The sequence below is a fragment of the Carassius auratus genome, chromosome 28 (assembly GCF_003368295.1).
Source record: "Carassius auratus strain Wakin chromosome 28, ASM336829v1, whole genome shotgun sequence".
Classification (NCBI taxonomy): domain Eukaryota; kingdom Metazoa; phylum Chordata; class Actinopteri; order Cypriniformes; family Cyprinidae; genus Carassius; species Carassius auratus.
Window position 1 is genome coordinate 9,812,551 of NC_039270.1, and position 24,775 is coordinate 9,837,325.

Consider the following 24,775-nt stretch of genomic DNA (forward strand, 5'->3'; position numbering starts at 1 on the left):
GATAGATAGATAGATAGATAGATAGATAGATAGATAGATAGATAGATAGATTATTGTTCTTCTTCCTCTTTTTCCCCCAATGTCTATTATCTGTAGACCAGTGCATTCTTGCATGGGCCGCTGTGTTCGAGGCGCGCGCGCGCGTGTTTGGTTCACTCCTCCACGACGCAGGATCTCTCCATCGCTTCCGCGGAAGAACCCCGTCTCTGCTGTCCCATTAAAGATGGAGCTGTCTGCGGCAGGGGACCGAGTGTTTGCCGCTGAGGCCATCCTGAAGCGCCGCATCCGTAAGGTCAGTGTGTTTATTAATAAAACTCGTTTTATTTCCTTCCACCGCGGCCTACAGACGCACTAAACTTCAGCCCTGCGGACCGAGCACAGTGCACTGAACTGCAATATAGCGCCATGCTCTATTTTCCTATGCAATCATAAAACCGCTCGCATTACGCGCAGTTGTGTATGCATTCGTTTTAGGGCTCTAATTTGACAGAGTTGCTCATTTTTGAGCTCCGTGTATTTAGTAAGGTCGTTTAGGTTGGAGCGGCGCCAGCTGGAGCTGGTGCTGTTAGCGCGTTAGCTTTTTTGTGTCTGCCCGGAGTGCAAATTTTTGACAAAGGCCGGTTCACTGACACCCCATCGACACTGCAGTCTTGCGGCGCGACGCGACGCTACCCAACTAGAACGCTAGCACGATAGTTTAAGCAGAGGAGCTCTTTACAGTGCGTTAACATCAGTTAAACAGCGCATTTCGCGCGTTTGCAGGATTATAGTTTCGTAAATTTATAATGGAATGTTTACGTTCTTTAGCTTATTTGCGGCGTCGCGTCGCGTAGCAACCACTCTTTATTGCGTTAATCTCGCGGTTTGTTTTTGTTTTCAGTGCGACCGGCGATTTCTTTTTTTCAGGGACGGTACGGAACAAAATGTTGTTTGTCAAAGACCAGGATCCCATGATACAAAATAACTTACATTAAATAACTTTTTGTTATTAAAAGGCGCATGCATTTAATTGAGTTCATTACTGAATGGACATATTTTAATATTAACGTATATTTATAAGGTCAGGAGTATGTAAAGGAGTAGTTTACCCTAATTTGGGGTGTTTTTGTCAACATTTACGCTCTTCCAAAGATTACATGACTTACTTTCTTCAGTGGAACTGAAGAATAATTTTTCCATACAATGGAAAAATTTATCTTCAAAGTTGTCCACATGAGTAGGCAATATCTCAAGTGCTCTAGAGACTTAAATTAGTTTTGTCATATTGACTAATTAACAACCCTAAAGAGGACAAGCGGTTTGAAGGATTAATGGATTTGGACTACTTTTATGATATATTTACACTGCGTTTTTGCACTCTGAAACATCTTCTGTATAGGACAAGCTGAGTTAAGTTTCTTAAAGAATATCTATTCACGTGTTTCATCAAAAAATAGCAGCACATGGTCTAATAACTGCAGGAAGGAGATTAAATAATGACAGAGTGATCTTGATATAAATATTCCGTCAATAAAAGTTAACTTCCAAAAATGTTGGGAACTGAATCTGATCTGTCTTTTCCATAGGGACGGATGGAGTACCTAGTGAAATGGAAAGGATGGGCAATAAAGTAAGTGAACAGAAATTTGATTCATTAGCTAAGTTTTGTATATCTAGTTAGTTGTGGATGTTAAATGATCTGTATATTCTGCAGGTACAGCACATGGGAACCTGAGGAGAACATCCTAGATGAACGACTCGTTGCAGCATTTGAACAAAAGTGAGTTGTGTGTTGATTTTCGCTCCTGATTAACATTCAAAGGAAATGGACTTCTACAAAATGTCAACCCATGCGATCACGAGCGTTAAATTCGTTTGTGACAGTTGGCGCGTCTGTTTGAAGTGGTCTCCCTGATTCAGAGCTAGATCAACTCTTTCCTGCATACCCACAGGAAGCATTCACACAGACATCTGTAGCCACATCACATGAATACTTGGTCTGAAGTAAAACTTTGTAGTCATGCTTTTGCTCAAGAGGATGTTTGAAACTGGCACACACAGTGCAAACACTGACATAATCACAAACCCTTTTAACAACTCGTATTTTTACACAGAGAGCGGGAACAGGAGCTGTATGGACCTAAAAAGAGAGGCCCAAAACCTAAAACATTGCTTCTGAAGGTACGTCAGCAATACCAGCTGAGTGAAAATAAATGTATTTTATGGTGTGCAAACTAAGTCATCTAGTTAATTTCTTTGGAAATATGCTTTTAAAATATTAAAAAAGTATCCCCAAAATGAAAATTCTGTCATCATTCCCATTGTCATTTCCAATTCATAATACTTTTGCTTAACGTCTAAACACAAATTGAGGTATTTTGAATTAAACCTGAGCAATTTCTGTCTCCAATTTAAGGCGACTATAGAGGTCTGCACAGGATTAATTTTTCATTTTCGGCTAAAAATACGTTTCTCCAGCTCTCGTGCCTCAAATCCCACATGCAGAGATCTACATTGATATTTCAGTCCTGCTTCTGACCTTGTTGCTGTAGGCAAAAGCAAGGCTCTTTTCATTGCTGTCATATACAACCCAAAATCAGTGAGCATTCTTTATTTAGATCTTTGTATTTTGCAGTTGTCCCGTGAGTCATTTATTTCTCCCACTTCCTGCACACACAGTATCAGAAATTCAGAACATGTTCTGTGCCGCACTTGTATCAGGTCCCGTGGGAATGTAGACCTCTAGTCAATGCAAGGACCAGTTTGATGTTTATAAAGAGATTGCAAAGACATTTATAGAAATCGAGCAGTTTTATCCTAATATTATGAAGTTTGCTTTCCTTTGAACAGATTTAATTTAGGCTTCAATTTTACATGTAAAAACACTGATCAAAGCAGTTAAATATAACAAAATGAATCTTGAACATTCTTGCTTTGCATGCATCCTCATTGGTTCTTGTGAAAGCTCAAGTATTCTTGCATGACCCTTAAAACCAAACCTCGCTGGTTTTTGCAAAAGCTCAGACATTCTTGTATGACTCTCAAAAACAAACCTCATTGGTTCTTGCGTGTCAAGTATGAACGTTTTTGGGTGAATGGACTTAAAATAGAAAGACATTCATTAGTGTTTCGAAGAAAAACAAAAGTCTTATTTGTTTGGAATGACATTAGGGTGAGTGAATAATGACAGAATTAAACATTTTTGGCAAAATAGACCTTTAGTAAGTGAATCATTTTGCCTTTTCCCAATTATTTAGTCAAGAGCACAGGTTGCAGACACTTCCTCAAGAGTCCCGGAGTTCAAGCACACTCGCCCTCAGCAGCATTCCAAGCTTCCTCCGCCCTCTGCTACACCGTCCTACACCCCAACCGTCCCTTCCAACGCTAAACTGCAATCGGGCACCGCTCAGCCCAAACTGAAGAAAGACATTCACCGCTGCCATCGCATGGCACGTCGGCCCTTGCCCCGTCCAGACCAGACAATCGGTCCCTCCAGTCCTTTTTCGTCCCGTCCGACAGTCAGTCCTTTCTCAGAAACGGTCCGCATTCTCAATCGTAAAGTCAAACCAAGGGAAGTAAAGAAAGGACGGGTCATTCTGAACCTCAAAGTGGTTGACAAGGCTGGGAACGGCGCAGTTGCTAACAGTAGAAGGACACACGTGCCCTCCACCCAGCAGTCCCATTTTGGGCGGCTGAAGATTCCGTCCCGGAACAGGGTGATTGGGAAAAACAGGCGGTTTGGAGAGGTGTCCTACCGAGGAATCCAGCCCACCATTAAAAGTTCTGGGTTTCCTGTTTTCGGAAAACTCTTCGATTCTCACTCCCTGAGCAATGCCGAGAACCAGACTCAAAGTGGAGAGAGTCGTAATAACACAACAAACAATCTCGCTTCCTCCCAAAGTTCAAAGGCGGATGTGTCCAAAGGTCAGACTCTTGATGAACTGCCTCCGTCAAACTCGAGCTCTGAAGTTTCAGATGGCGAGCCACCCTCCCCGCCACAAACCCAATCCCAGCATTCCTCATTGCCACCAAAGGCCTCTGCAACCAAGGCCCAAGATCCTGCCCTTCACAAACTGAGCGCTCAACCTGCAGCATCCAAAAACAGCTCGGGTCCTTCTGCTCTTCCATCTTCTCCTATGTTTTCCTCATCGTCCTCTGCCTCGTCATCTTCAGAAGACAACGAACACATCCTGGACCTCTCCGTACCTCATGAAATGGACAGGCGATTGCGGCGACGCCATCCCTTCTCTGGCCGTCATCCGCTCAAGGTCCCAGAGGTGCCCGTGTCGGAGGAACCGTCGGAGGAAGAGGAAGATTTGGACTGGCATCCTGACATGACCTCCCGATGTGCCAATGTAGTCGTGACGGACATCACAGCTAACCTCCTCACCGTAACGATCAAGGAGTTCTGTCATCCGCCATCCGCTACTCCTCCTCCCTGCTACCCCAAAAATATATCACCTCAACACGACACAAAACAGCCAAAGGACCACCCCAACAAAGCATGAGTGCGGACACCACAGAAACAGCCTCCTCCAGCCTTCAGAAGGGATTTTAGGAGGTTTGTTATATATTTGTTTACAGTTTCAGCTGCCTGGTGCTCATGCAAGTCTTTGTTAAGAGATGTGGCCAAGCTGTCCACTCTAGAACACTGTGCCATGACTTTTATAACCATGAAAGTATGTGTCTGAATAAGGGTTTTTTTGCTTACTGAACACTTTTCTAAGGAAGAATTTGCTCACCATTGGCTTTTTTTTTAAGATGTGTCAAGCAACTTCCTGTATGGTATTTATTCCATATATATATATATATATATATATATATATATATATATATATATATTATATCATTACTGGTTGGCTGGTTTATATGTATAAACTACTGCTTCAAAAGTTTGGTGTTGGTAAGATTTTACAAACATTCAAACAGTATTGTTAAATGTTATTAGAATTTAGAAATGTCTTCTATTTTAACATTTAAAAATAAATGTATTTCTACGACGGCAAAGCTGACTTTTCAGAAGCCATAATTGCAATCATCAGTGTCACACAATCCTTCAGAAATCATCCTAATTTGGTGCTCAAGAACCATTTCTTGCAATGTTAAAAACAGTTGTTCCATAATATTTTTGTGGCAACTGATACATTTTTTCAGAATTCTTCAAGTTGCTGGTCTTTCATCAAATTAGTGAATCCTTGCTCAAAAGTACTAATTTCTTAAACATAAAAAATAAAATGATACTGATCCTAAGCTTTTGAACAGCAGTATACAATATAAACCAAGTATTATCTGCATCATCATACTCAATCCCTTACTGGATTCTATTTACTGTGGCATTTTCAGTTATTTTTGTGAGTGAATGTATTATGTATAGCATCAATAACATTGAGTTGTGCTGTAAACCACAACTGGGGGCTCAATTTAAGACCTTTTCAGATATGTATTATATTAAAAGTGTATTTTAGGGTCCAAATTTAATACAATTAATAGCAAATTTGGCTGGTAATTTATTGACCTTCAACGGGTCAATTTTTCGCGAAATGACCTGGAGTAATTGTTGAATATTCAAAAGGAAAACAACTATATTGTCATTAGAACAGCAGAATGCAGTTTCTTTGCTTGTAAGAAATATTTATAGCCATAAAACTTTCTCAATTCACCCGTCTGTTAATTCTGGACCCTGGTTATTTTTATTTTTAGTTAGGCTTTGGCATATGGCAGGACTCCTGACACAAACACCTCCAACTTTAAGCATCTCCCCATTCCCCACAGTCAGTACCTATATAATGAAGTAGAAAAAAACAAACATCTGTGTATGTTTTAGCTCAGTCATACCTATCTGCTAAGTGTTTATAGTGCTGTCCTACCCACTGTCCCTTTCACTAAGGTTTCTTTAAATAGTAAGAAATACTCAAGTGGGAGGAGACAGAATGAAGAACATGTTAACTGATTGACATGGAACATTAACTGTTGTTTAATGGCTAGTTTGTTCATGTTAATGTCGTTTTCTACCTTTTTAAGCACAAATTTGTTCAGATTAAGCTCTTTTGCCTCTAACTGAAGTGCTCTTTTGTAGAAGAGACTGCGGCAAAAAGCTTTGAGCTCAAATGAAGTCAATAAGATCACCTAGCGCTCCATCTCTCTCTTCCAGTTTGAACAAAAATGTGGACTCCATCACAGGATTCACTTTATTGTCATCCTGCTCTCTCTTTATCGAAAGGGATAGATACATCTCAGCAGAGAGACTGTGGAGTCTGCGACTTTGAATCCAGAGAAAGAGTATTTGCTTAGACTTTGCTGAAGAGGCTTTCCGGGAAAAGCGAGCTTTTGATCTAGTCCTGATGCGGTTGGAATGGTCTTTACCCTCCAGTTAGGCTTTAATGAGAACCGAAGTTTAAACCCCATGGGCTTGGGTCTTGATGCAAGCCCGTGTCAGAGTTTAAACAAGAAGAGACACAAGCGAAACATTAGCCTGATGAAGGGGAGGGGGATGTCATTGATATGGAAACTTTCGCTGTGGCCAAACATAATGTTTAGGGTCATAAAATGAGCTGTTTCCCTTATGTTCTTGGTGTGCCTTGTTCTCAATGGCCTACAAGCCTGTTATGTTCATTATTTAAACCTTATTTTAAAGTAAGGAATTGACTGACTCAAGCGCCAGTCTAGATTACATGAATTAACTTTAATTTCTGTGATGTTGCTGTTTTAAATGGAAGCTCTTCGATGTGTAACCTCAGTAATGTGTTAATCTTTGGATCACATTTTTGATCTGTTTCAGAGAAGGTTATAACAACTTGTGTACTTTGTCCTTGGAGTTTCTCTAAAAACTTCTTGGCTTTGTTTTGTCTTGTATTGTTTTTATTTAGTTGCCTATGAATATCTATTCATGTCATCGAGATCAAGCTCTCAGTCCTGCTCTCTGCAGCTTGCGCCAACATTGGTGATCCTAAATCCCTGATATTTCCAGCAAGCACTGAATATCCCTGTAATCCCACTTAACCAGCTCTCCAAGACGTGTGCATGGAGAGGGATTGAGAATCAAGATCCCCGTCAGGAGATTGGCTCTGAGTCCAGGGCATCATTCTGTTTGTCTCGCTGAATCCTGACTCTTATTCTTCCTCCACATCTGCTGACAGTTTAGCTCAAACCTCCATGATGAGGATCTTTTAAGGACACACTCTCCCACTGACCTGCATAAAAGGGATTTTTATTCTAATGGAGTTGTTTGTTCAGCCATATTGTTTATTTAGCCATATTATTATTCTTTTTTCAAACGGCACATTTGAGGAATTGGAAATCCCTCAGTACTTAGAATGCATGTTTTCATGTTTGTGTTATTTAAAAAGTTTCAAGTGTTAATGCACTCGTGCCTTTGTGCAAAAGAAGGGTTTTTGAATATGTAAATATTTTGAAACACCATACATAGTTCTTATTTTGGTGTGATTCATTTGAGTGAAGTTTGAATATGTGGCATTCATTTCATAGGACATGCGTGCAGCTACGGTTTCATGTACGTCAGAATGACATGAGATGACTTTCCCATGGCTTTTATATACAAAGCATTGTGTTAAACTTTGTATTATGTTGCCTTGACAAAGCCAATGTAATGTACTATTATACTGCACACACCTATGTTAACTCATGCTAAAGCATTCAAACTACATCCAGCCAGATCTGTAGTGTCAGCTGAGACTTATAAAGCACACAGAATATGCGCAGATCATTAATGCCCCAAATGTTTGAGAATGAGCCCTTAGTTCACTGTGTTAGTTCAGATCTGTTCTGTTTAACATCAACTACAACTTTGTTGTAACATTGCTTGAGAGAAAAGGGGAATATATTCTTAATATCCATTATTATGCAGATTGTTTTAAATGTAAATCATTTTTGAACCCTGAGTAAACCTTTTTTTGTTTTTGTTTTTCGCGTTCTGTCTGAAACCACTTATTAGTGATGATTATGTGAATGATTTATGCATTTTGATTTGTTCGTTTTAGTTGTAAATATTCATTTTTCTATAATAACTTCATGCTTGATTTTTATTCTGTACTTCAATAGCAGAATGAGAATTATTTTTCATTGCTTTATGTATTGTGTACAGATTTGTAATTGACAGAGTGTCGAAAATCATGGCAATTTTTGTACCGTCTTTGAAGTAGAAGTGTAGCTAAGCTCACTGACCCTGTTTTAATAAAGGAATTACAGTTGTGGTTTTGCTAATTATCCAGTGTCCATTTGTATACTGATCATGTCTATACAAACCAGCACAGTTAACAAGTGTAATTCAGGGAATAGAGTTACAGTATGGAAGATGAAATATGGTCAGCATATTCTGGGTGTAATTTAATCTCATCTAATCCACGTAATCCAAACATTTTACATGTCATTTTACTTTCACATGTGAAGATGGGTAAAACAAACATTCATGTTAAAAACAGCTCAGGGTTGTGTCAGTGTTTGCATTACTCCACTTGTCCGTTTACACAACAATCCAGATTCAGAAGCAGACTGGGTTTTTTAAATGTCAATGCATCAGTGTTTTATTTTGTTTACCGAAGCAGAGCAGGTTGTTCTCATATATGGGTTAACAGTCATTCATTGTAATGGACAGGTATGATAATCAGTGGGCTTGAGTTTGTACCATCTTCATTTGTCAGTGGGCTAAAATATGGATAAAGTTTCTCAGAAAATGTCTGGTCAGTGAAAGAGTAGATACGAGACCTTGCCTCCATGTCATAAAAGGAAAGCACTTTCAGAGAGAGTAAGACTGGGGATTTTGCAAGTGCTTCGTTTTCCCATTCCTCAGCCATATAGCCCAGTATCCAGGATTTAGTGTTATGTCTCCTTTCCTTATGACAGATTCCCTGGCCACTCCTAAATCCCGTTCAATCTTCCTCTTCACTTGAACCTCAAAATAAAAACTTCCTGCAGAGAATCCCTCCTTTCCCAGTACAATGGCACATTGATCAGATCTCTCCAGGTTTTCCAGGACTTCATGCTTGGCATCTCAAAAGCTCACTTGCTTTTGTTTACATGATGTATGTGTGGTGTATATTTATTATGTATATATAAATACAAACAAATACATGTATATATTTCAAGAAAAAAAATAGGTTGTTTATATATTAAATATACTTATGATATTGAAATGTATTAAATAAAATTATATAAATATAAAAATAAACACATGTAAATATATGTAAATATTTGAAATATATATACTGTATGTATGTGTATTTATATATACATAATAAATATACACAGAACAAATATATTATGCAAACAAAACTTTTATTATAAAAGGGGTAGTTCATTAAAGTGTCAATAATCTAAACTCACTTTTCTGAGTTCTGCTGAGTGTTTGATGTCTTGAATCTTCTTCATTCTGTCCTAAATCATCTGCTGCATCTGCAATAATCAAACATCTGGCTGTATCTTCATCACTTGAGTCTATAAACATAGATATAGATGCACATTTAATCACTTACAAATTTTTCACCTTTTGAAAAAAAAGGGTATATTGTTAAAATGTTTCAATATTTGTTGTAGCTCTTGCATATATTTCTAGACAGTTCTAACAATGTGCAGAAGTTAAATTAAATATATATATATATATCAGGCTGATTTTATGTCAAATCAACCAAATTTCAGAATCCAACCTGGCTTAACTTTTGTTTATATTTTTCTCTAAAGAAAGACAAACATAAAAAGTATTGAACAGCAAAATATTAAGTGTCATAGATGTATATTTACCACTCAAAATTACTCAAAAACACAATTTTCTTAAAACCATTTTACCCCTGTAATTTGTCTCCAAATCTCAGGTGAATATTGGCATTTTGACCCCCATCTACAAAATAGTGCATTACTCAGTAAATATACAGTACAGACTAAAAGTTTGGACACACCTTCTCATTCAAAGGGTTTTCTTTATTTTCATGACTATGAAAATTGTAGATTCCCACTGAAGGCATCAAAACTATGAATTAACACATGTGGAATTATATACATAACAAAAAAAGTGTGAAACAACTGAAAATATGTCATATTGTAGGTTCTTCAAAGTAGCCACCATCTGCTTTGATTACACACTCTTGGCCTTCTCTTGATGAGCTTCAAGAGGTAGTCACCTGAAATGGTCTTCCAACAGTATTGAAGGAGTTCCCCGAGAGATGCTTAGCACTTGTTGGCCCTTTTGCCTTCAGTCTGCGGTCCAGCTCACCCCTAAACCATCTCGATGGGGTTCAGGTCCGGTGACTGTGGAGGCCAGGTCATCTGGTGCAGCACCCCATCACTCTCCTTCTTGGTCAAATAGCCCTTGGTGTCTTCAGTGTGACTATACAATTTTCATAGTCATGAAAATAAAGAAAACTCTTTGAATGAGAAGGTGTGTCCAAACTTTTGGTCTGTACTGTACATCTATGACATTTAATATTCTGGCTTTCTTTTGGGGTTGATTTGACATGGAATGAGCCATCATTCATGAACTCACACATTTTGTTTCAGGGATACTGACTTACGTGGAGGTAAGTCTATACTCCGTAAACCTGGCGTCTCTTTTTTTTGGTGGTGCTGGTAAAAAATCTGTCATTGCGCTTCAGGCCTTTTCAAGAAAAAGTCAAAACGCACTTATTACACATTTCATGTTATGACTCATAACCATACCAGATTATATGAAAACATGTGAATCATGCGAAGTGTGAAACATGTGAAGTCGTTCAGTCTTTCATAGACCAAATCATTCAGTGCAAGCAGATGCCATATCTTTTCTGAAGCCCATAAGCAAAGGTTAATTAAAGATCGGATTAAAATTCAGTTAAAAGGATAGTTCACCCAAAAATTTTAATTATCCAATGATTTACTTACCTACAAGCCAGGTGTATATGACTTACTTCTTCCAAACAAATTCTATTGGAGTTACATTAAAAAAAATGTCCTGTCTCTTCCAAGCTTTATAATGGCAGGGAATGGTGGTCAAGCTTTTGAAGCCAAAAAAAGTGCACCCATGCTTCATAAAAAGTGTTCCACACGGCTTCTAAAGTGAATCAATGCATTTTTGTAAGATGAATATCCATATTGAAAACTTTATAAACTGTAATCTCAATCTTACATGTGTTCATTGAGAGAGTGGTGTTCCAGCGGATAATGTAGGACGTAGGCGTAGTGTAAACTCCAGTGAGAAGAGACAAGCATGGAAGCACAGAGGAGAAAGCAAAACAAAACCAATTAGAAGTACAAAACGATGATTTTCTAAAGAAGAATGTCAGAGGATTTCGATATAAGCCAAGAGGAGACTGGTTCTCCTTTGCTGTAAACAAAACTTGGTTCTCGTGAGAGTATAGCATATTCCTTGAACAAAAGGCATCGCTGAATAGGCCAGGATATGGATAGGGATATAGGGCGTACTTTGCTAAACTAGTTTTGACATCTATGTATAATACTTATGACATGTTGTTGTCTCATGGTGACACTGTAGGTGGATTGGAATGATGTGTGAAGAAGAATTTTCCTACAAGGGACAATAAAGTCTAGAGTCTATAGTTTTCTTTTACAAATGCATTGCTTCGCTTCAGTAAACTTTTATTCACAGCCTGGAGCTGTGTGAGACACTTTTGGATGCACTTCATTGGACTTCTATTGGACTATTGAATACCAACAGCCATTCAATGCCATTCTAAAACTTGGAAGAGCCGGGACTTTTATTTATTTATTTATTTAATAACTCTGATTGTATTCGTCTGAAAGAAGAAAGTCATGAACACCTGGCTTGAAATTGAGTAAATCATTTATTATTGATTTTGTTGGTGAAATATCTCTTTGAATAAGGGATACATTCTCTTCTTGTCTGGCATATTACACGGGTACTCAATATGGTAGATTATTATTAGATGTTTAAGATATATTTATAGAATAGCTTGAATGAATCCATGGTGATTTTAGGTAACATACAGTTTGCACTGTATGTTTCACTTCCATTGAATTTGTATCTGCAATGATAAAGCTCTTTTAGTACACATGGCCTTGCATAAAAGTTATAAAAACTGCATAAAATGATGAGCTTTGAGAGAGATGGACAGATGTTCTGCAGGCAACTCAGCTTTTTTGTCTTCTTGTAATTTAGTAATATTTTCTTCTGGCTCTCTCATTTCTGCCTCCTGAGCATTATTTTGCATGACAAAGAAGACTTTTCATCACAACACACAACACTCCATAACACTGACCAAACTAATTGTGAACCAGAAATAAATATCTTACAGTCAAATCTTGTATTATTTGTGCTTCATTGAAGATTTGTGCTTCATTGAAAAACCTATTTTAGTCAAGAACAAACCCTTATCTATATGGAAACCAACACAATAATCAACTCAAAGGGATAGTTCACCCAAAAATAAGAACAGGAGAATTGTGAAATGAGAATTTGTCACGCTGTCTAGTCTCTGTTTCCCGGGTGTCCACTAGTGGGCTCACTTCCCGTAGGCACTTCACCGTAGGCACTAGAATTCCTCTAGCCTTGTCCCTTCATCACAGTAATTGCACTCCTGCTAATTGCACCAGGTGCCTTGACTTAATTGTCATTAGCTTCCCTGTATTTACCAGTCCTTTCCTGTTGTCTGTATGGATTCCTTACCTTTCGTGATCCCAGTCTTCTCGTCCTCCGAGATTCCTCGTCTCCCTGTTCCCTTTGCTGTTCCTTCCCTGTTTGTTTTATTTTGGACTGCATTCTGGTTTTGACCCTGGATTGTTTTGACTTGATTTGGATTACCCCATTAAATCATACCTGCATTTGGATCTATCTCTCTCCATGTGTCTTACTGGATCGCGATCGTCACAGAGTTTAGAACACAAATGTTGATATTTTTTATCAAGGACATCGGTAGTAGTCCATGTGACATCAGGGGTTTAATCTTAATTTTACGAAGCTACGAGAGTACTTTTTGTATGCAAAGAAATAAAAAAGAACGCCTTTATTCAACAATTCATCTTCTCCGCGTCACCATTTTGGAGACGTTTCTGAACGTTGATTGTTAATGACTTTGCTGTCTATAGGAGGGTCAGAGGACTCTCAGAATGCATCAACAATATCTACATTTGTGTTCTGAAGATGAACTTAATGAAATAATCAGAGGTCTTACTGAGTTGGAACAACATGAGGGTGAATAATTAATGACAGAATTTTAATTTTCAGGTGAGATATCCCTTCAGGGGAAGTCGTGGCCTAGTGGTTAGAGAGTTTGACTCCAAACCCTAGAGTTGTGGGTTTGAGTCTCGGGCCGGCAATACCAGACTGAGCAAGGCACTGAACCCCCAACTGCTCCCCGGGCACCGCAGCATAAATGGCTGCCCTGTGTGTGTGTGTGTGTGTGTGTGTGTGTGTGTGTGTGTGTGTGTGTGTGTGTGTGTGAGTGTGTGTGTGAGTGTGTGTGCTCTTGTTTTTGTGACATATCAGGGCACAACTTTGTATAATGACATGGGTATGACACAGGTATTACAAAGAGAGGGTGACTTATGAGGACATTGTAATAAACCCTTTGTATGTTGCAGAAGAATACAATGTCCAGTCTTGATTATGTTCTTTGAACTTTTACTGAAGCTATTGGTGAACTTGTTTACAACTATTCAGTAGCCACGCTATACACACACTTTACTTCCTTCCTCATATACGTTATCCGTTTCGTCATACACTCAGACATAACTAATCATTATTCTATTACAGACATAACCCATGTACCCATTTTTCAAAACACTTATAAATCATACAGAATGAGTTTTTTTTATGAGAAAGTAAAAATGCACAAAGTTTCCTGTGAGGGTTAGGGTTAGGTGTAGGTTGGTGAAGGGACATATAATATACAGTTTGTACAGAATAAAAACCATTACGCCTATGGGATGTCCCCACTTTTCATAAAAACAAGCATGTGTGTGTGTGTGTGTGTGTGTGTGTACGTACATACGTACTTTGGATGGGTTAAATGCACGAATTCTGAGTATGGGTCACCATACTTGCCTGAATTTCACTCCACTGAGGTGTGCCAATTACTGTGATTATGTTACAACCCACTAGAAGGCAGCACTAAAACACTTTAAAACCAACCACAATCATCTGCTCCCTGAGAGGAAAAGGTTTTGTTATCTTGCCATTGACCATGAAGAAGCTTAATGTGTACATTGAGGATTAAGAGGAGTGAGTATAAAGAATACATTGTATCAGTGTTAGGCTGAATGTTGTTATTTGTGAAATCCAGTTGTCCTCGCCTCATGTATGTTTTATAAAGACAGACAGTGGCCTTCTTAGTCTTTCTGTTTTAGAGTGACACACTCCATTCTTAGACTGCTGCCCCTTAGCTTTTAATGAAATCAGGAATAGTATTCCCTCTCCTCCCTCTCTTACCTCTGCGGCACATTTTTCCAAAATAGCAGCTGGCAGCCACAAGCTCCACTGAACACAATGAATCAAATCCAGGCCCATAAGGCTGTACTTGTGGCCAATAAATCTTAATAATAGAAGTTCAATCTCCCGACTTAGCAGGAATTCACCAAGAAAGTTTATGGACAATCATGGCTGATGTTCGAAGTGACAGAACAGGGTGTTGGAGGATGTTCATTTTCTAGATGAGTATGATGGTGGCAGTGAGAGGAGATGGGGACTAGATCGTCTCTTCTGATTATGTAACAGCAATAACAGGATGAATTCATACACGTTTAAATAATAATAATAATCGTGTTCACGTTGATCCAATCAGACATCTCTGAACTCATTAGATGTGACTTCATTATGCAATAACACCAACACAATGCTATTTTAATCAAGGAGATTAAAAAAAAAAAAAAAAAAAAAAGCCTTTTTTAAAAAGCTACTCTTCCTGGATGGATAAAAGAATCCTTATCTCTGACAGCATGTCTTCCATCACAGAATCCACTGAATCTCTAATCCAGAGTGTTTGGGAACCAGGTAAAAGCAGCTAAATTGGAGTCACCATCCACAATTTCTTATTTAAAGTTTGAAAAAACATAAAGCCTCCAGAAAGACAGAAATCCTCACATAAAACATGATTGTTAGGGATTATTTGATATAAATCTGTGTTAATCCTCTGCCGTTGGCCTGGGTCTCTTATGCACGATTTGTCTCATCCTCCTCACGCGTGGTGTGTATGAGTGTGTGTGTGTGTGGAGGTGGATTACACATAAAAGGGTGACCCCGTAGACTTGCAGCATGTGAAATGATGAGGTCATGCTTATCCAGGACACTAATCTCCCCCTACGCTTCGCCAGGGACAGTGTGGGATCATGGGGGATTCCAAGGTGTCGACACTTACCTGCTGGGATGCTCATTAATCAGGACAGGAAGGTGTACAAATATGTTGGCGCAACCTGTTTTGATGAAAAAAAAATATTTTTATTCTTTTTTTGGAATTGTGAGATTGAAAATTAAAATTGCTGTTCTCTGTTCTCACTGTTCACTGAATTTGTTTTCTTGAATTCTGAGTTAACATCTCACATCAGTTTTTTATGTCTTTGTTTCTACACAAATAAAAAATAAGAAGGGTAATTGTGACTTCATCTCATTATTTTTACTTTTTTCATTATTATTTACTGAATTATTAACATATTTGCATATTCTGCAAGGGGTATGTAAACTTATGAGCACAACTGTGTGTGTGTGTGTGTGTGTGTGTGTGTGTGTGTGTATAAGCATTTGTTTTATACATAATAGATAATGGATAAATAATACTTAATAAATAGACATTTACTTGTTTTTTTTCTGTGCTGACATATATACAGTACAAAAGAAGACATTCTTAAGAATGTGGAAAACCTAAAACTATGGAAATGATTAAAAAAAAAAATACTTTGGAAGTCAGTGGCTATAGTCAACTGTTTGATTACCAAAATAAATACAAAATTAAATAAATCTTAGTTTGAGGTCAACAGAAGAAAGAACACTGATTTGGTAAATTGTGAAAGAAATTTTGTCTAAATTTAGTCTATTTTTTTTTTTCAGTTTTAGATCATGTAATCAATTTTTCCCAGTCTCCTGGATACGAAGATACCTGCACCTTGCTTTCCTAAGCACTCCAGCTATTTTTCAGACTAGTCTATATGAAGTCTCACATTGGTCTGACAGGAGGCGGGCACTGCCTCCACCTCCCTCGCAAGTGCAGCCCACCCCTGTGTAAGCTAAGCCCCCACCTCTCGTTGTCCCCACGGTAATACCGAGATGGAGACACAGAGAGACGCGTCCTGCGTGTGGACAGGCACATTACAGAGGAAGAGCTGTTGATTTCGAGCGCTGCAGAATTCAGCCTACTGATGAACTCAATTCACTCTTAAGCTCCATATCTCTCCTTTGTCTTTTGTTTCTTATCATCACTGATTTTTTAACCGCCACCCTGAAGTTCATCGTTGTCATTCTGGCCGCCGGGATGGTGGCGTTTATCGGAGCGGTTATATGCATCATCGCCGCGGTTCACAGCGGATCTCCACCGGTATCCGCGACCGCAGCGCAGCCCCTGGCCGACAACCATTCCCTTTCACCGGACGCAACCGGGAAGGCGTTTTCCACCGGGTCCGTGGCCCGAGCAGGACCGCTGGACGCTCTTCACGGTACAGATACGACCAGCAGGGAACGAGGGGGACCGGAGGCGCCAACCTTCTACGGTTTAACGGGACTAGGGACCGGAGGCAGTGAGCAGCAGGTCACTTACAACAGACTAATCTGCACCCCTGTCCCCGCCGGCGAGTGCAACCCCAAAAACTTTCAGCAACAAGCGGACGACCCATCGTTATTCGCGGGAGAGGACTGGGGGTACCTGCGCACCACCGCCGAGGAGCTCCGGCAGACCGTCCTGCAGCAGAAGGATGAGATCATCACGGATCAGAGAACCATACGGGAGCTATCGGGAAAGCTGTCGGAATGCGAGAGTGGCTTGAAGGGACGCAGTGTCCCGGAGCGGAGCGCGGGACTCGGGGACGCGCGGAAAGAGAATAAGGAGCAGCTCATGATGCGGGATGATACGAGGACCTCAAAGCGGGCCACTCATGCGATGGAGGAGCTGGTGCATGCCATAACTCACATGAAAGACCGCATCGACAAACTGGAGGTGAGGCGCAACACCTTGATCAAATTGAGATAGCCAATGATAACATCGGGAAATCTATCTGAAATGTTTGCAATCATGCTGGTTTCACATTTAGGCAGTAATTACACTTTAATGGCAATACATAGTTTACATAGTTTACACACACACACATAGCCTATAGGACATATGTGTGTATATACATATATATATATATATATATATATATATATATATATATATATATATATATATATATATATATATATATATATATATATTACAAAAATACTATAAACAATACTGTATAAAACTATTACTATTAAACATTGCTACTATAGCTACTATTATAAAAAAATCACAAAAAAACGTTAAATAAAAATATTTAAGGTAAAGTATTTGTGAAGTGTTATGAAATGTCATTTTAAAATTATTAATAAGATTTTCCTACGGTTGCTCTTTGTTCTTATTCTTGCCTTTAAAAAAAAAAAAAAAAAAAAAAAACGTGTAAATGTGTAAATTTGTAAAAATGTATTTTAGAAATATAATACGAATGTCACATGACAACAAAATGGCTCCCTGCATGTTTGTTACGTCACACTGTCTCTTATTACACGGCTAAAGATTTTGATGTGTATGTAAACACTTTAAGAAACTAATAATTCTATTGCACGTTTTATAAGCTATTGCATGTTTTATAAGCTAACATAGTTTGCTTTTGGAGTATTGTTTCAACCCTCATTGTCTCTTGTTCTTACTTTGTCTTTATAACTGTATTTGTTTTTCTCCTATTGCATAATAATAATAATAATAATAATAATAATATTAATAACAATAAAAAATTAATTAATATATATATATATATATATTGAATTTTTTATTATTTTTAATATTTTAAAAATATATATATTTATAGATAGATAGATAGATAGATAGATAGATAGATAGATAGATAGATAGATAGATAGATAGATAGACAATTTTTTAACAAAATTCCTTATTTCAACGCTGTACAGTTGTTTAAGGACCTCAGAAATTTACAAATTAATTTAAATTCAGAAATGTAAAAAAAAAAAAAAAACAATACAAAAAAATATAAGAACTTTGAATAGTTCAAATGAGCGTACGTCATTGACCTGTTTCTGTAAAACAAAGCTGGTGCCAGATGTTAGACACTGTCTGGTCTGTTGATAAACGCGATCAGTGTGATGACAGGAGCCCTAGAAATGCTGTTTCGTAAATGAGCTGCAGTGTGCTCGTAAACTTCCTCTCTCCCGTGAGTAGATCGTTTGTGTTTCAGCTCACGTAGCCCCGATCGCGCGCCTCTGCTGTGATTTATCGCTGTGCGCTATAATAGATGCGCCTCCTCGATTGGGTTTTCATAGAAATATAGGCTACTTTTGGAGTTTTTATAGTTTAAGATGCGATAGAAGGAACAAATTACATCTCCATCCTCATCAGGACCATCTCTAGAGCATCTGATTAACCTCCATCTAACCCACATCTAGCAGTCTAATGCAAATCTAGTCGTAGTAGGCTACTTGAAGGTAAATAGATCATTACAAGAACCAATATTATACATAAAAAGAAAATGAAATGGTAAACAGTAGTTATATTTCAGGGTGTAAACCAGGAACAGACTATTTTTGGTTTTCTTCAATCAGTGATAGCCTACAGCATGTGTGTCAGCAGGGGAGAGATGAGAAACATAACACTCCACTGAAAGCATATTATAGACTCCTGCAGCTGTGAATGACAGGTCTGCAAGCTAGCTGGAACAGATGACTGGGAGGTTTTCCCCGAATAGAATAGAATAGAATAGAATAGAATAGAATAGAATAGAATAGAATAGAATAGAATCTTTCATTGCATGCAACTGAATGGGCTACTGTGTTGCAATGCTTTGTAATGGGTCTCCTTAAAATGATGGTTTACCCAAAAATGCAAACTCTGTCATGTTTACTCACCCTCTTATTGTTCCAAATCTGCATGAATTTCTTTCTTTGTCTAAACACAAAAGAAGATATTTTGAAACCCAACATTGCTGGTTTCAATTGACTTCCGTAGTATGGAAAAAAAGTACTTTGGAAGACCAGAAACTCCCTTCTTTTGTGTTTAGCATGGGACAAGGTAATCAAATAGTCATAAAATATAGGCTACTTTACATTGAAGTTAAATATCGTATGATCACTGTCTTGTTTGCAGTCTGAAATGGCACCAGCAGCGTTCAATCACACAGACGCAAGCTCACAGAAAGCAGCAGGTGCTGCTCGCACACCAATGGCAGCTGCACAGAGACGAGTGGAGGATCTGGAAGGAGAACTGAAGAGAAAGATAAAACTGCTGGAGGAAGAGAGGAAAGCACTGCGGAAAGAGACACAGAGACATCAAGAGCATATTGACTACGGGCTGGACACTGTACACCAGAGAATAAGCAGCCTGGAGAAAGGTTGGGTTTACTGCTGGAAGAAATATTGATTAAAAACACAGATTTCAACAAGAGCTTCTAATAGGGATAGTTCAAGCAAAAATGACAGATGTTTCAGTGTGTACTCACGCACATGTTTTACATTTACATTAGTCATTAAGTGATCTGACTTTCTTTTTCTTCCCCTGTAGAATATAAAATTAGATATTTTCAGTGTTGAATGTATGCTGCAGTGTTTTATTTTGTTTTTTGGTCTATACAATTTTCCGTTTCATTGTGGTTTTGATCATAGCATTCTCTAAAATACCTTCTTTATGGTTTTGAAACAACATGAGACTAAGTAAATAAAGAGAATTTTCATTCTGTGGATGGACAAAGAAATGTGAAATATAAACGAATTAGTACAATATCGAATTCAGAGTTGTATACAAGTTTAGCTCTATGCTTTAAAAGCAGAGTATATTAAGTGTTTATTATATGAGCGGCTGTCAAATCATTCATTTAGAAGTGGGACTAGAAGATCAATTTAGTTATGCATTTTCACTGTAAATCCTGTGGAAAACTTTCATAAAAATATTTTTTTTGGTTTTACAATAAGTCAAAATGATTTCTGTGGTAATCGACAGCAGGTCAGAGATGCTGCTTAACATTTATTGAACTTGGAACATGCTTTTTGAGTCGTATACGGTGTTCTCTTCTCTGTACTTAGGTTTAATTCATCCATTTTTGGTCATTCATTCACTCTCTCTGTTTCTCACATTATTCTCTCAGGTCTTTCTGATAACAAGTTTCCGGAGGGTTACAGGCTCTCGTTCCCTGTACGCAGCACCTCCATGTATGCCACTGTAAAGCAGGAAATCCCAGCCCTCCACGCTCTGACTGCCTGCATGTGGATCAAACCTGCAAAGAGCATCTTGGGAACAGTAGTTTCTTATGCTGTTTCTGACCAGAGCCACGAGTTTGTGCTTCAGCAGTTGGTTCATGGACCCATTGAGCTCATCATTAATAATGAGGTAGAGCATCACAAAATCAGATTTGACTGACAGGGACAGGAATTGTGAAGACGTGAATGATTCTAATTCATCTTAACAATTCACTTAATACTTAACTAATGAATAAATATTTTGATTAAAGGACCTTGACCTTGACAGTGTAATTTACTTGGCAGTTAATGGGACAGTCACAAGCCTCCCGGTTTTCATCCAAAATAAAAAATAAAAAAATTTGGGGTGGAGTATCCCTTTAAGTCCTAAGTTTTATGTGTTTGATACTAAAAAGAACTGATCAATTGGAGCTATTCATTCAAGAATTGCACTTCAGTGATGTACTGCATGTGTCTGAATCACTAAAAAGAATCGGTTCATAAGAGTCATCCGTTCAGGAATCAGTCACTGTCACTGATAGTGAATGTTTTTTATACACTAAAAAGAACTGGCTCATCATTTCTTTAGGAATTGGACAATTCTGGTTGTGCTGTTTATTTTAGACAAATTGAAAAGAACCGGCTCTTAAGAGACTATTTGTTTGAGCGCTGGACTGAACTGGTTGTGCTGTTTTCTTTTGGTTTTTATTGTACTAAAAAGAATGGGCTCGTAAGAGTCAAGTCATTCACTCAAGACACGGACTACATTGGTTGCACTGTTTGTTGTTGATTCAATGAAATGAATAGCTTTAGGAGTCCTTGTTTTGCAGTCAAACTGAACTGGTCCAGCTATAGATGCAGTGTTGTGGCACTGCTGAATCTGGATACTGGAAACTCTTTATTTGATTATGGTGTACTGTCTGCATTTGGCAAAGGAATTCATGTGCGTGAACCATTAACAAGCTTGATTTGCAGGATCAGCTATAAATAGAAGATGAATGGTAATGCAGCACATTGGAATTAGACCCATAATACTGAGCTTAAAGGCCCAAGAACAATAAGCATCCACACCAGCGGATGGTAATGTTAGCATTAACTGTTTAAAGATGCCACTAAGTTGTATGTTGCTGAAAATTTGAGCACTATAAAATTGGGTATATTCTGATTGGCTGTCAATGTTTTTATCATTCATCATTCAAAAATCATCCTCTGTGGTGTGTCCTGTTCTCATATAGTTAGAATGATTAATAAACCTTTATAGATATTATAGTTATAGTCCATGGTGTCTTTAAAAGGATGCGTTAATTTTTAGGATACATTTGTTATTATTTGGATTTTTAATGGATGTTTCTAGCAAAAGATGAACAGATGCTTAGTTTGACCTCTCAATGCTGTTACTGTCGCTAAAGTGATTGAATTGTTTCGCTCGCCAGGCTTTCTTTCTAAAGTGCAGGCTGGTCTTATCCAAGCACAGAGATCTCAGGATCAGTCTTTGGATTGTAATTTGGATATTTTTTGATCCTCCTTCCTGTAGGTGGCGCCGTTACCTCTGAACTTAACAGTGGGCAGATGGCAGCATATGTGTGTGAGCTGGAACCGGAGAGCTGGAGCGTGGTATGCCTACCTAGGGGGCAAACTAAAGCTTGAAGGAAGTGACCTGGCAACCCGTCACAGCATCCGACCGGGAGGAACTCTCATCCTTGGCCAAGAACAGGTACGTCAGATTTTGGCCGTTGTAACAGGTTGCCAGACGGTGGTAAGTCAAGATGAGCAGCATTTGGTATTCACACAGCATGTAAAAGTCACCATCAACACAAACCAAATCTGAAACTGTTTATCTTTTCCTTTACTTTCCCCTGGAAATATTTTATATTAACAAAATTATAAGGAAAATCATGTGTCCAGATATGTTTCATTTTGTAAACATCTGTTTTTTTTTAAATGTATGTATATATATATATATATATATATATATGTATTTAATATAAGAATCTAAAGACATTTTAGGACATATTCTTCATCACATTTTTAAGAAGAAGGTGGCTAATTTGTTAATGAGGTCGCACAAATTCATACGAATTAGCCACCTCTCAAATATGTACGAATTGCTGTGAGATCAGGATAGATAGATAGATAGATAGATAGATAGATAGATAGATAGATAGGTAGACAGATTACAGGATAATTTCCTGTAAAATCCCATCAAACTTTGTTTTATTTAATATTTTGAAAGATATATATTTTTTCAATGTATTTCCTGTTTCCTGCAGAGCTCGGTGGGCGGTCTTCATTTCGAGGTGTCACGGGCTATGGTGGGGGAGCTGTCTGAGTTTAATGTGTGGGACCGGCCACTTTCACACATGGAGCTCTCTGCTCTTGCCCACTGCAGCACAGGGATGCTGGGTAATGTTGTCCCATGGACCAGCCGCGAGGTGGAGGTTTTTGGAGGCGTCACCAAACAACCAGCCGATCATTGCGAGCATCGCTCCAGTGCCAGACAGTGATGAGCTCCTGAGGGCTCGTTTAAGGGTTAGCGAGTCATATACAGGGTGTTCAGAGATTGAAAAGATTCACAAGAGAGCAATACACCACACCATGGTCATGCTGATTTCTTTAAGGCAGAGTTTTTTGTTAGAGGCGTTTGCTGAAACATGCCTAACTATCATTACTGTTCAGGGTTAGTGATTTAAACAAACCACTAAACCTAAGTGTTAAATAAATAGTGCACAACTCATCCCACACGATCAAGAATGTGCTACGAACAAGAATGATACCTGAAATAATGTGGCTAGTTGAGGAGAGCTGTGCTGTTATTTTTCTAAACTTGGCAGATGATAAAATGGGACAAATCAGCTAAAAAATCACCCTCATGTTGTTCCAAACCTGTATGAATTTAGTTTTTCAGTTGAACACAATAGGAGATATTTCGAGAAATGTGTGTTACCAAACAGTTGACAGTAGCCATTGACTTCCAACGTATTGTTTTTCCATACTAGAAGTTTTTTTTTTCTTCCATACTGGAAGTCAATGGCTACCAGTAACTGTTTGATTACCGACATTCTCTAAAATATCTTCTTTTGTGTTCAACAGAAGAAAGAAACTCATATAGGTTGGGAACAACATGAGGGTGAGTAAATGGTGACAGAATTAACATTTTTGGAGGAACTGTTACTTTAAGTTGCGGTTACATTTACCGTTGTTTAACTTTTTCTTTCTTTTCTTTTCTTTTAAGCAAAATGTGCAGATTTCGCAACAGGCTTAAATTGGTCATGTGGATTTGCTGTGTTGATCAAAAGAAAGCTGGTTTGAAAGTGACTTCTGTGTGAGGTGGTCTTCATGCTATTTACAATGGATCTTTTTTGCCAGTGAAAGTTTGCCATCATTTTACTGATGTTAATGTGACCCCACCTTTACTTAGACAAGCCACATCTAGGGACCAGAATATCATATACAGTATCTCAGGCTCCTTTCCAACTATCAATGTCCAAACCACCGTAGCAATATAATAAAGACATTCAGAACAGCTTAGCAATCTCACAGCAATGCCCTGACAAGAAACTACGACACTTTTGCGTCATAGGGGTGAGTTTTGCGTGGGAAAGTATCGCTCTGTTTACATTATTTACATCTGATTAGTAATACTTTGTTGAACATCTGAATTGCAAACATCAGTGTAAACATTTGATGTGGGATATTCAGGCTCAGTGCTTGATAAAAGGATTTCTTTTTTTTCCCACAGTTCAAAGCAAATATTTGCATACTCATTCAGATGTGTTGTTATTTATACAGTGTATTTGATTGAAATGAGTTTAGGAAAAGCACACTCACACAGCTGGGAAATTATTTGCTTTTAGTCTGCCGTTTTTTTATACTAGGTATTTATTTATTTATTTTCTTTGTATGTTTGATCTCTTCTTTTTTTATTTTGATGTTTTTGAATCACACTGTTTCTATGGTGATCACTCGAGCAGATTGAATCCTATTGGTCAGCCATGTCCCGGTTGAATTCTTCTCCATTAAAATCCCTTTAACACCATCAGAATCACATCGAATTAGAACAAAGACCAAAAAGGGAGCAGCTGAAGGCAGAATCTGACCAGATGAATACTTCAGCAACATTTTCATAACTGATGGCAACCACTTTTTTTTTTTGAAACCCTTTATAATGTGGCATCTACACTAACATGCTTTCTGAGAACTGTTTTTTATGTGTTAAACGTACTGTAATCTGCACATCTCTACATACAAATCAGATATCTTCTCATGCTGAGAAATTTGCATGTATAGCCTATATAGATTTATACACAAATCTACTCAACAAAATAATATTTGTAAAAAAACAAACATTCCATATGATGACTATAATACTCACAGTTATATGTACATTCCACAGTCTATCTGTCTCTCTTCATAACTGTGACTGAATAGGCA

At 38.2% G+C, this 24,775-nt stretch overlaps 2 protein-coding genes across 2 annotated transcripts; both read left to right on the forward strand.

Annotated features, from left to right (window-relative positions):
- The first annotated feature begins 11 nt into the window (after nucleotides 1-11).
- On the forward strand, nucleotides 12-8,202 carry LOC113046746 (chromobox protein homolog 6-like). Its single transcript, XM_026207695.1, has 6 exons — nucleotides 12-292; nucleotides 1,566-1,609; nucleotides 1,694-1,759; nucleotides 2,094-2,160; nucleotides 3,237-4,540; nucleotides 6,846-8,202. The coding sequence occupies exons 1-5, from the start codon at nucleotides 80-82 to the stop codon at nucleotides 4,485-4,487; spliced, it is 1,641 nt and encodes a 546-aa protein (XP_026063480.1). The 5' UTR covers nucleotides 12-79; the 3' UTR covers nucleotides 4,488-4,540; nucleotides 6,846-8,202.
- A 7,957-nt stretch (nucleotides 8,203-16,159) lies between these two features.
- LOC113046747 (neuronal pentraxin-2-like) lies at nucleotides 16,160-24,380 on the forward strand. Its single transcript, XM_026207696.1, has 5 exons — nucleotides 16,160-17,078; nucleotides 19,260-19,503; nucleotides 20,254-20,495; nucleotides 21,879-22,058; nucleotides 22,615-24,380. The coding sequence occupies exons 1-5, from the start codon at nucleotides 16,401-16,403 to the stop codon at nucleotides 22,846-22,848; spliced, it is 1,578 nt and encodes a 525-aa protein (XP_026063481.1). The 5' UTR covers nucleotides 16,160-16,400; the 3' UTR covers nucleotides 22,849-24,380.
- The last annotated feature ends 395 nt before the right edge of the window (nucleotides 24,381-24,775 follow it).